The sequence below is a fragment of the Henckelia pumila genome, chromosome 4 (assembly GCF_033568475.1).
Source record: "Henckelia pumila isolate YLH828 chromosome 4, ASM3356847v2, whole genome shotgun sequence".
In the NCBI taxonomy this organism is placed as follows: domain Eukaryota; kingdom Viridiplantae; phylum Streptophyta; class Magnoliopsida; order Lamiales; family Gesneriaceae; genus Henckelia; species Henckelia pumila.
The window spans coordinates 111,968,331-111,980,156 of NC_133123.1; the positions used below are offsets into that span (position 1 = coordinate 111,968,331).

Below are 11,826 nucleotides of genomic sequence, written 5' to 3' on the forward strand. Positions count from 1 at the left end.
GATAATAACTTAATCCGCTTTACGAAATTCCCAGTGCAATGCGCTCTGATACCAAAAAGTGTAGCGACCCAACCCGAATCCACTAACTAATCAGAGTTATAAATAAAGAGCATGCAATAATACTTAAAGCGTAAGGAGCGGATAATTAAAATAAAACAAATCCAATCGGCAGAATACAACCGACGATAACACAAGTGTATAAATATCATTATACAACCAAATCGAAGGTTCAGGGTAAACAAATCCCTACCCTCTAACCTCGCACTCTTGGATCCTCAATCCTGCTGAGAGCCGCCGGGACCGTCCAGCCTCAAACCTGCCCTGCCACAAGGTACAACACAATACCCAAACCCAGGGGCGTGAGCGACAATGCTCAATACATAAGCAATGATATATGTACAAATATGCGCACATAGATGATTTAAAATCCCAAGTAAAACACTTGCTCATGGCACCAAGAATATACAATACCGGCTAGAGAGCAACTCTGCGGGGTACTCGCATATTCGATATCAGGGCTGAGCCAACCCCATCCTGACCCGAATCCAAAACATGATACAAGTCTCATATGGAAACTGTCATACCTGACTCGAGTCCAAAATGAGATCACTGTTCCCTATGGAGACTGTCAATGACTCACATCTCTCAGGATGCAGTCATACGTAAAATCGTGCATGTGCTAAGGCAATAAAACATGCTAAAACATGATAAGACATATAGCACATACTCATGCAACATACATGCAAATATATCATGTCAGCTATCTCGATCAGTACTTATATACCTCTAACACTGCTGGTCAAAACCTAGCTCCGCTGGTCTAGACTCCAAGCCTACTAGTCCAGTCTACTGCTACTACAATGCAATTACCCATGCATCAATAATTAAGCTCTAAAAGCCTTAACTAAGCTATTGTATACTTCTAAATATTTTTAGAAAGCCAAAGTTATACATGCGTCCGTCGTTAGCCCTTTGCTGTCAATAGCCTCAAAACTAGGCCACAGCTCCGCTACGACGTCTAGATCGCTGTGCCACTTTCGAAATCCCGATAGGACGCCTAGATCTTCCTAGATCTGAATTAGAAGGCCTAGAAATAGAGAAAAAAGAGAGGAATTGGTGCATCTCAAATGAAGTCTCGGCCCTCATATTTATAGGAGAAGTTCGGGCCGTCCGAACCCTGTTCGGAGCCTCCGAACACGATCGAATCGTCCGATCCTGACTTCGGTCCCTCCGAAGTCACATCAGTGACGTCATCAATGACGTAATATCTCAGGACAACTGGCTGACTACTGTTCGGGCCGTCCGAACTGACTTCGGACCCTCCGAACTCCTCGGGCCTCCGATCTATGGCTCTGGTCACGTTCGGATCCTCCGAACTCTGTTCGGAGTGTCCGAACCTTCCGAACCTAACCCACCATTTTCGAGTGTCCTGGATATATTTTCGGACTCCGTTAATCTATTTGGAATCTTCTTAATCATGTTTTAATTAATTTTAACATAATCATATGATTAATTACTCATTAATCAATAATTCTGAATACGGGTCACTACACATACTAACTCGAACATGCTCATGAGCATTTGCCGAACATCCTCGTGGAGCATTTGCCTTTCATTTTTTAGTTGTGAGATGGAATGACGGAGAAGATTGGAATGTGTAATATTTACCTTGATCTTCTTTCAAATTTATAAAAATTAAAGAACACTCCAAATAAATGTGAAAATGACAACTTTATATCTCCTTAACATTTTACATATCTCACATATTATCCATTAAAAAAAATTAATAAAGAAAGTTTTATAATCCAAAAATCTATACAATACTTCAAATGTTACCCTTTATTAATATTATTTATACTACAATTTATAATTTTAATATTTTAATAATTATTTTCTTAAGAAGTTTTCATATTTTTAGTATTCAACAAATTTGATTTGCTAAAATATATATGTAATTCAAAACTCTTAAAATTTTAATATATATCCTTTTATTAATATTACTTATACAAAAATTTAGTTTTTAATATTTCTAAAATTAATTTTTTTGAGAAGTACTATCCTTAATTATTTAATCCGTGCAATACGGAATCAAGACTATCACATCCAAACCTAGGACAGGGAGCCTCAACAAACGAAGAACATCATGAAGGGTGATAAGCATTGGACCACTCGTGAACAGAAACACATTGCAAGGGGGAGCCCAGAAACGGAGAACACTATCCAAAAGACCCATTTGCTGAGTTGGATGAAATAGTGCAGACCTTGAGACTTCCACATAGTCCCAAATTGAGGCACCAACCTATCAACCCAGGTTACCCACTCAGAGGTAAACACGACCATGATTTAAATTTTGCGGCGTTCGTCGGAGGTTGCAAAGAACTTGTCAAGAGCAAAGAAGACTCGGACAAAGACGCGAGGCGAAAAAGGTTCATAAAAACTGGTTCAGGAAGGGGAACTTATACATAAGGGGGATGGATCACAGTGGCTAAAATCTCAGTGAACTCGGGTTTGTCAGTGGAGAGGTTCAAGAGCCTTTGAACAAAAACCCAAGAACGAGAAACAAAAAGGAAAAATGCTTACCTGACCACCTCTAGGGTTTTTGAAGCAGCGAACGAACCACCCGAAAGAACAGAATTCATGGATGGAGATGGACAAACTGCATAGAAACCAAACGGTGGGAAGGTGAATCATATCCTTCAATTTATTTTTGTTACTTCTCGCAGGATTTTCCAAAGAACCAGAGCAAAGAGAATAACAAGATGAAGGAACCCTACTTGCGAAAGAACAAAAGAAACCTCGAAGAAACCCTAAGCAATCGGTGAGTTGCAGAAATAAAAATGGCGGTGTGAAGAAGCCAATAGAAGAGAAACAAGAAGATGAATGGTTAGGCAACAATAATGGCTCGGAAATATGGAAGCAATGATGACAACTCTTGATTGATGCGGTAAAAGATGCAAAGATTAAAGAACGAAAAGAGCGGACGCGTGAGTTTTAAAAAAAATCCATAACTTGATCCATTCTAAGCCTATGACAATTCTCAGAGCTTGAAAACCCAATACACTCTACCGCAAACCCATCAAAGATTGAGGTTCATAATCCATGCTTGATGGCCCACCTACCTGCGATGTGCATCTATTTAGCCCAAAATTATAATTATTTCTCGGCCCAATTCTTGAAGATCATGCAACCCAATTGCCGCAGCCCATTAAGAAAATAGAAGCCCAATGTTTGTAAGTAGGCGGCACAATCAAATTGAAAATACAAAGAGACCAAGTCAAAATTAGGTAATGAGGAAGTGGAGAGAAACATGGCACATGATGCAAAGTGGAAGAGTGGGGGGGTTGCTCACAATTGCAAGCAAAATGGACGTGAGAAGCATGGAAAATTCATTCACAAACAATCAATCAAAAACAACTCCAAGTTGTTCTCGATTTTACAGCAAATTTCTCTGCAAATCTTCAAAGCTTTATCGTTTTCTTATTACTTCTAGAAATTTTAGTGTACATTTCTAGCAATATTTCTTAGAGCCCGTTTGGATACAAAAGTTATTGGCTTAAAACAGCACTTAAATACGTTCAGCTTTTTAAAGTGCTTTTATTAAAAAAAATAGAAGCAGTTTTAGTGTTTGGATAAATGTTAAAAAGATGATTTTTTTAATTAAAATATAAGCAGAAGCCAAAAAGCCAAAATTTTTTGCTTTTAAAAAAACACTTATTTGGGCTTAAATAAAGTGCTTTTTTTTTAAACGGCTATTGTAACCAAACACATAACTTTTTAAGAAAAAAACTTTTTTTAAAAAAATAAGTGTTTTTCCTAAATTATCTACTGTTCCAAAACGGGCTCTTATTTCCTCAAAATTTTTCAATAGCATCATTTTATGTTTTTATGGCAAACATTTGTCCATAATCAGTTTTTAATTGCAAAGTTAATGTTTCGATTTCTATTAAGAATTTTTCTTCGATTATTTTTAGTGTTTTGTGTTGGTTAACCAGTGTAACTGAGATCGACGATGAAATCGGGGCTCACAATCACTTGGTTTAGAAGATAGGTTTTATTTCTTTTTATTCTTTTTTTCATTTTTGGCACGTGCCAAAAATGATAAAAAAGAAAAAAAAAAGAAAATAAAATCTAACTTGTGCCTGGAATGCCCGCAACACTACTCACTCGTCAATTTTTGTATGCAAACAATTATACTGTGAAAAACTAAATACTGAAATTAATTTACATTTATTTTTTATTTTAAATAATGTTAAAATATAAAGATATTAACTATGATAAATAATGTTTTACTTTAAAATAACAATTTAACAATTTAGGAAGTAGTTATATCTTTTTAATAAAATATTATGATTAATTAAAAAATTAATTTTTGTACTTAGATTTTAAAAACTACGGGATACAAAAATTTAGAACGTTAAAACAAAACATAACTTGTTTTGAAAAGTGTAAAATAACATATAAATTAAGATGAAAATAGAATTAACAATTAATATTTAATTCTATAAAATTTTTATATTAATGTTATTTATATATTTAATTTTTTTATATTAATGATATTTATATATTTAATTATAATTTTTTGAGTGATTAATATTTTAGATAATTAATTTAGAAATTGAAATTATTAATAAATTTACTAAATATATAATTAATCAATTAAAGAGTAACATTATCAGTTTATAAGAAAAAAATTAAATATTCATATAATATATATAAGTTAGAGCTGGGAAAGTTTTAACATGATTTTATTTTATATATGTTGTATTTAGTATTTGTATTTTATTTTTAGTAATATATAAGATATTTGGACAAAAATATTTTTTTTTTTTAGAGTTGTATGACATAATTTTGAGAAATTATTAAATATTGATACAAAGTTTTATTATCATAATTGTCACCAATATTACTTTATGGAATGACGTGTATCAAGTGTCTAAAATATAAACTTTTTTTTTTAAAGAATGAAGATCAATGAAGATTTAAGAATATATGTTTTTGAAAAAATGTATCCAAACATGGTCTAACATGACAATAATTATTTATTCTGAAAACTGAAAATTGAGTCAAATTATGTTAGAAAATATTAAAATATCATAAATAATTGCATCACAACGCGTGCAATTAAAACATGATTAGAGAGGTGCTATGAGCAAAAATATTAAAAATTCAAGGATTTTTATATGATGAGATTTTGTGAAAATTAGAATTTTCACGGGGCTATGGGGCTATTAGCCAAAGTTGTGTGTGTATGGGGCAGGATGAAAATCTTACAAGCATTTCCATTTTCTTCTTTGAAATTTCTAGAGTTGTAAGAAGAAAAGACGACGGAGGAGGAGGATGATTGCGAGTGCTTACGTAATCTCGTGCAACTTCTCTTCTCTGCCATTCAAACCCACTTCTTCTCTTTCAAAATCAGCCGTTTCCTCTCACAAAACCTCATCCTTTCTGTTAACCAATCCCAAAAACCGCGATGATATCTCCAGAATCTCATATTTTCTTCACAGGGAGAAGTTGCAGAAAATAGGTCATCTCCACACATGCCAGAGCTCATCCAACACCAAGATTCCACAGGACCCATCTCTTGTTTCCTCTTCTGAGGAGGAAGAAACCGAGAATCTTGTTGATGGAGTTGAAAATAATGGGGACGCTGGTGGTGGGAGTGGGGAGGAAAGGGATTGGACGACGTCGTTTTTGCTCTTTGCTTTCTGGGGTGGCTTAATGTACTATGTCTTCTTCCTCGCCCCAAACCAAACTCCGGTACCTTTGCATACTTCCGTTGTTTTGTCTCACCTTTATTTTGGGTATTAATGCTCTGATTTTGAATAAATTTTAGGCCACAGACTCTTATTTCTTGAAAAAGCTGTTGAATTTGGACGGAGATGATGGGTTCAAAATGAATGAAGTTTTGGTAGCTTTATGGTATATTATGGGACTGTGGCCTTTGGTATACAGTATGCTTCTCCTTCCTACTGCTAGAAGGTACCTCCTTATCCATAAACTTGTCCTCCCAATACTGCTAGTGGAATCAAGGTTGTGTAGTTTACCATCTCTTTTCTTCGAGTTTGTAAAAAATGGACGGCATTTTTTGTGCAGCTTTTTGAAGAAAATAAACTGTCTGATTCTTGGGATTTTTCGTAGTCGCCCGTCGGTTGTTTTTTGGTTGTAAACTAGAGAATGGAGTGAAATTGATTCATTTTTGGTTAAACAATTTTATCTTTTTTAGTTAGCATCATGTAATAGGGCCACCATTTGTTGGTGAAACTTGTTATCTATATCTCATGGGAATAAATAGGTGTTTGCGAGGGATAACTGGTTGCCCATTCTCTCCTTGCGCTCTATGTGAAACGATGATCCAACATGTTTGAACTATTTTACAGCTACTGCCTACTTGAATTAGCTATATTTTTTTTTATTAAAACAACAAGGTCAAGGAATAAAGGTACAAATATTATATTGAGTAAAGACATTTGTTCGTTTTCCGCAGCTCAAGAAGCAAGATTCCCCTATGGCCGTTTCTCATACTTTCATGTTTTGGTGGTGCATATATCCTAATCCCATATTTTGTTCTATGGAAACCACCAGCTCCAGAAGTTGAAGAATCTGAGATAAGGAGATGGCCTCTGAATTTCTTGGAATCAAAGTTGACTGCAGGGGTGAGGAGATCCTTAAGATTTAACCTAGGAGAATCTTTCTTTTATGTTAGCATGTAGAATCTCTGCAATGTTTAAATCAAGTCTTTTTAAACAATCTTTGACATAATGATTAATGGGTAAGAAGTTCATTCTCTCAAGTCTCAACCAACTGAATGAAAACAAACACTTTGATATAGCCATGATGGTGTTTTAAATCGTTTGAAACTTTAGGTTTGGTTTCGATTGTTCTGGAAAATGTTGGTAAACATTGCATTTGATTTCATAAAGCGATAACTATCTCCCACACTCTTGAATCTTGATGAAGTTGACTGTCAGGTCTGAAGTTTTTCTTCAATAGCTCCAAGACTCTCTCGATGACTATCAGAGTCTGAAGGTTTTCTTCAAAATCAAAACTAATAAACTTCTGCTCAACCGATCATCCTTGTATGACAATTCCTATATATTATAAAATTAAAATTGTTTCTGATCTGTGCTCTATTTTATTTTCATTTTTACGCCTAGTTTCATTAATTCTTCAGAAAAATGGTAGCCTAAACTCTGTTATCTCTTGGTTTGCACCTGAGTTTCATGATATCTTGGGAAATATGCTTGCCTGAGTTGCTGCGTATCAGCTTACATTTACTGCAGGGCTGGCTATCATAGTTTATGCAATTTTATCTGGAGGGGATGTGTGGAAAGAATTTTACCAATACTTCGGAGGAAGCAAATTTGTGAGTATTTTTTGTCTCTTGATGGATACTTTTAGATTAGGAGGATAACGGGATCGAATATCACGAGATAAAGATGAAATGTTTTCAGGAAAACTGAATTTTCATGCAGTAATTATTTTATAAATGTAGGATGTCTACATGTTGATCACAACAAAAGAAAGACTGATTTTTTATATTAATGTTCTTGAAACGAAAGTTTACCAGTTAGATTAGGCCCCGGTTCATCAATTTGCTATCATTTGCATGCAAATTTTCTGGACATCGAATAAGTTGTACTGATACCCTTTTTTTTCCAGATTAATATCACCACAATTGATTTTTCTCTGCTATCAGCATTCGCCCCCTTCTGGGTCTACAATGACATGACTGCTCGAAAGTGGTGAGAGTTCAGTTTCAATGATCACTCATGATCACTTGGTGCTGTTATGAGAATGATATATAAATATATATGTATTATATATCTTTTAGGGATGACAAAAGTTCATGGCTGCTTCCTTTGTCGCTGATTCCGTTCTTGGGTCCGGCCCTTTATCTTCTCCTACGACCATCATTACCAGTAACTTCAACCTCATTAGAAGCAGCTTCAGTAGATGACGAGTGATCTACAAAGGTTTCTTATAGAGTCTGGATTAGAAAATGAAGCTCTCTGGTACAGCTGAACAACAAATCTGTATCATCAAGAAATTACATGGAACTCTTTTTATAATCTGAGAGGTGTGAAGCTGAAGAAGACGACATGCTGCAGCGTTCCTCACAGTTCATGCCACCTTTTGCTAGAAAAAGACATGGTAAAAAAAGAAACATATACTTTATTCGAAAAAAAAAAAAAAGAAACATAAATGTCCTAAAATTCAGCACTTACACTGTTACAGTTGTAAAATTAGAATCTTTTATTATTTAGACAGATTTGCAGACCTTTCGATAGTTCTCACTTTTATTCACCTGTTGATGAATAATGTCAGATTATTTGTTTACTGGGGTGCTTCAAAAATTGGCTTCCATGGTGTTGCACTGCGAAAAGATCTGTGTTTACACTTAAATCGAGACGAACTCAATCATATGATGGGTAAGTTGTGTAGATACTTGAACATTAATCTTGCAAGAACACAAGAATATACAAGTGAGGAGGATAATCAGGCCTATATGAAATATCACAAAATTTAAGTGTGTTTTGCACGACACACTCGTATGAATTATTGAAAATACACATTTTTTTCCTATGAAAATTTAATAGGCATAGACACCCTTCATCTTTTATAAAATTTGCACACTCACCCCAAAAACACAATCGTCAAATTAATAGTCATTTTACTAAATTAACCTTGTTTAGATTAAATGATGATAAAAATTATTATTATGTTTGTTGGGATCAGTGACTGACTGGGGTCTCCTCGACTGAATGAGTCTTCAATACTCAGCTGAGTTCAGTTGTGGTTACTCTTATCTTTCTTGTGTGTATATATATCAATCAACAACTTAAATAAGTGCAGAATGAGGTCGACTAACAGATTGAACTATAACAAGATGGCTCGATCGGTCGTGTGTGTGTTGATTAGTGCATTTTGTGTGCATTATTTCATGTTATTTTTATGTCTATTTTGTGTGCATTCATATTATTTTATGTGTGTGTTTATGTGTTTTAGTTTATGTGTTTTAGTTTATGTGTGTGTATTTCACTCCTCGGGTTAATTTTGTAGGAAAATGAATTGTTGAAAAGTGAATTACGGAGCAGCTTTGGTCGAAAAATAAAATTTAATTTTAGAGAGATCAAAAACCGATCTCCACCGTTCAAAATGAAGTTTAAGATGTTTTAAAGCTGCTGTCCAAATTTCAGCTCTATCCGACGGCTAGATCTCAAGATATGAATTTTTCAAAATCGTCGCGCGGAGTAGAAAAATTGACTCGCTCGAGCGAGCGAGACCTGTACTGAAAAAAAATATATTTGGACAGAGAGTTGCTCGCTCGAGCGAGACCTGTGCTCGCTCAAGCGAGCGTGGCGTGCAGATTCCATATATTTGGAAACTCTTGGTCGAAAAGGAGGCTATCTTTTAGAGATCCTTGGACACTTAAATACCGATTTTTGCATCAGAAAGAGGGGTTCCAACACGCAGAGAACACAGACAAGAGGCGAGAGGAGAGAGGCGGCTACGGGCGTGGAGATTGAAGACGCTCCATCAGAGTTTTTCTTCTTTTCTTCTTTTCTTTCTTAATTTTTGTTTGATTATTGTTTTCAATTATTGAGTAGTTTATTTTCAACCAAGACGGCGTGATTGGGTCGAACAAATTCATGTAGAAAACTTGGATGTTTGTTTGGGATTTTTCAGAGTTGATTTTGTTTTATTGATTGTCAGATTTATATTTGTCTTGTGAATATTCTGATCATATGTTTGCTTGCATGTTAATCGATTCCAAGTCGACAGAAGAGGTTTCGATTTTGATCACTTTGATAATCAACATATTGTAAAACCGACTAGAAATAGAATTCGGTTTCAGTGTGCGGTTTGGATGTAAACTGAATTTTCACAAATATTTAATGCATTCAAATTTGATTAGAATTACGAAAGATTAATCCGTCAATATTTGAGTAGGTTTGATTGTTCTAGAAATAGACCTTTGAACAAGATAGGACAATTCCCGTGATTTAAGATTAAATCTGAGTCCTGAATCGACTACATGTTACATGATTTGTTCGGTACCTACGTGTGTCTTGGTTGTCTTTGTTTTAATTATTTTTATCTTCAGCTATTTTAATTTTTATTTCTTAAGCAGTTTTTATTTTTAAATTCTTATTTTATTTAAATCAAATTTCTCTTTATGATTTTGTCTAGATTAAATAAAATAATTAATTCTTGAGAATTGACAACAGTCCCTGTGGGATCGATACTTGGACTTTTTGTCCACTTTACTATTACTTGACCTGGTACGCTTGCCAGTAGATTTATATCACATCGATTTAGCCGGTCAAGTTTTTGGCGCCGTTGCCGGGGACTGTTTAGTTAATATTAGGATAGATTATTTGCTTGAGACTAGACAATTTTTTTTCCTGCATTTTTTTATTTCTTAATTTTAATTTTAATTTTTCTTACTTGTGAGGTACTTGGAGATGGATAATCGACGGGTATTCACAAGATTTGGCCAACAATACTCAGAGCCTTTCTATGCTGCTTGGGTGAGATTCAATGAATTGGCGAACAGATTTAAATGTCATCAATTTTCGAACTACACGCTCACTCAGATTTTTTATGGTGGTTTGGATGAGACTACAAGAAGTTGGGTGGATTATGGAGTTTTGGCCACTGGCAGTCACCTATTCAGAAGAGATGAAGACAGTGTTATGCACTTGTTAAATGATATAGCGGATTTCGACTACCATTGACATTGTGATCCTTCATTGCAAGGTTGGAGTCACAAATATCCTCCAGAATTCAATTCCACAAATTTTGTGAACCAACCACCGGAGCATCAAGAAGAGTGTGTAGGGTATTTTGAGGATCATGTGGCTCAGTTGGAGAATTTTGTGAAAAGGAAGGAAGAGACAAACCAGTTCTTCGAAAGCCGCATCAAGTCTTTGAATCTTTTGGATGAACAGATTGCGCTTTTTAGAGAACCAATTTTTGAGATCTGCCAAGAGAATGAAGTAATTGAGCCAAAGCAAGAAGAACAATTTTTTGAAGAATCTTTATGTGAAGAGGAGCTAAAAGTGATGGTGGAAGAGGAAGAAACATACAAGGTAAAAGATTTGACCTCGTCAATGGTCTTTACATGTCCACCATTAAAAGATACGTTCTTTTCATTGATGCCAACTCCACAATATTGCATCCTGCATGAGCTTCAGCCTAGATTCGGAGTCTCCTTCCAAAAGAAAAAAATTCATGCCGAGTATTGTTGGACCGACAAGCTTAAACTGCATATATCACGCCAAGCTTGAGGGCGAAGGAAATAAAAACCCACACGTAGAGTCTTATGATTCTTACTATGGGCGGCAACCACTCTTTGATGGTTGCTTCTGCATAGTCGGGCTGTAAACTATAAACTTAGCGCTAACTGAGAGGCAATCCAGTGTTATTTCTTTTTGCTTTTTATTTTATTTTATTTTTGGTTTTTTGTTTTTGTTTTTGTTTTTGTTTTTATTTGATTTTTGTTTCTTTCCCATGCCTGCCGATATATCGAGACTGCTGCTGCTGTCCCAACTGATACTGTCAAGAAGGAAGAGGACGAATACGCAACCAGGGGAGTGTTATTTTTGTTTTTATTGTGTGTTTGTTTTGCATTTTGTTTATTGTTCTAGAGCATTGGGGGCAATGCTTTGAATAAGTATGGGGGGGGGGGGGGGGGTTATTTAGTTTTGTTTTATTCATCATTGTCTTTTGCATTTATTTGGTTAAGTTTATTGCATATAGTTCGTATTCATGCATATCATTATGTTTTGTGTTTGTGTTGTGTGAATAAGTAGAATGATGAAT

The 11,826-nt window shown here is 35.0% G+C and overlaps 1 protein-coding gene and 1 long non-coding RNA gene across 3 annotated transcripts; one reads left to right on the forward strand and one right to left on the reverse strand.

Annotated features, from left to right (window-relative positions):
* Positions 1-253: 253 nt before the first annotated feature.
* LOC140860084 (uncharacterized) lies at positions 254-2,859 on the reverse strand. The gene is made up of 3 exons (XR_012143590.1): positions 2,775-2,859; positions 2,581-2,656; positions 254-321 (listed from the first exon to the last, which is right to left on the reverse strand). It is a non-coding gene; the product is annotated as an uncharacterized lncRNA (long non-coding RNA).
* A 2,357-nt stretch (positions 2,860-5,216) lies between these two features.
* Positions 5,217-9,650, forward strand: LOC140863432 (uncharacterized). 2 transcript variants are annotated; one of them, XR_012143935.1, is made up of 8 exons: positions 5,217-5,757; positions 5,834-5,979; positions 6,485-6,653; positions 7,265-7,363; positions 7,660-7,742; positions 7,832-8,151; positions 8,326-8,429; positions 9,061-9,650. XR_012143935.1 is itself a non-coding variant. In XM_073266861.1 (6 exons), the coding sequence occupies exons 1-6, from the start codon at positions 5,338-5,340 to the stop codon at positions 7,962-7,964; spliced, it is 1,050 nt and encodes a 349-aa protein (XP_073122962.1). In that variant the 5' UTR covers positions 5,217-5,337; the 3' UTR covers positions 7,965-8,300. The 2 variants fall into 2 exon arrangements, 1 of the variants encoding a protein (XP_073122962.1); XM_073266861.1 differs by lacking the exons at positions 8,326-8,429; positions 9,061-9,650 and having other exon boundaries at positions 7,832-8,300.
* The last annotated feature ends 2,176 nt before the right edge of the window (positions 9,651-11,826 follow it).

Excerpts from the sequence above, each read along its gene's own strand:
- LOC140863432 (XM_073266861.1), top strand. The coding sequence starts at position 5,338 with ATGATTGCGAGTGCTTACGTAATCTCGTGCAACTTCTCTTCTCTGCCA. Across the intron at positions 6,654-7,264 it reads AATCAAAGTTGACTGCAGGG|CTTACATTTACTGCAGGGCT; the intron begins GTGAGGAGATCC and ends GCTGCGTATCAG. Across the intron at positions 7,364-7,659 it reads ACTTCGGAGGAAGCAAATTT|ATTAATATCACCACAATTGA; the intron begins GTGAGTATTTTT and ends TTTTTTTTCCAG.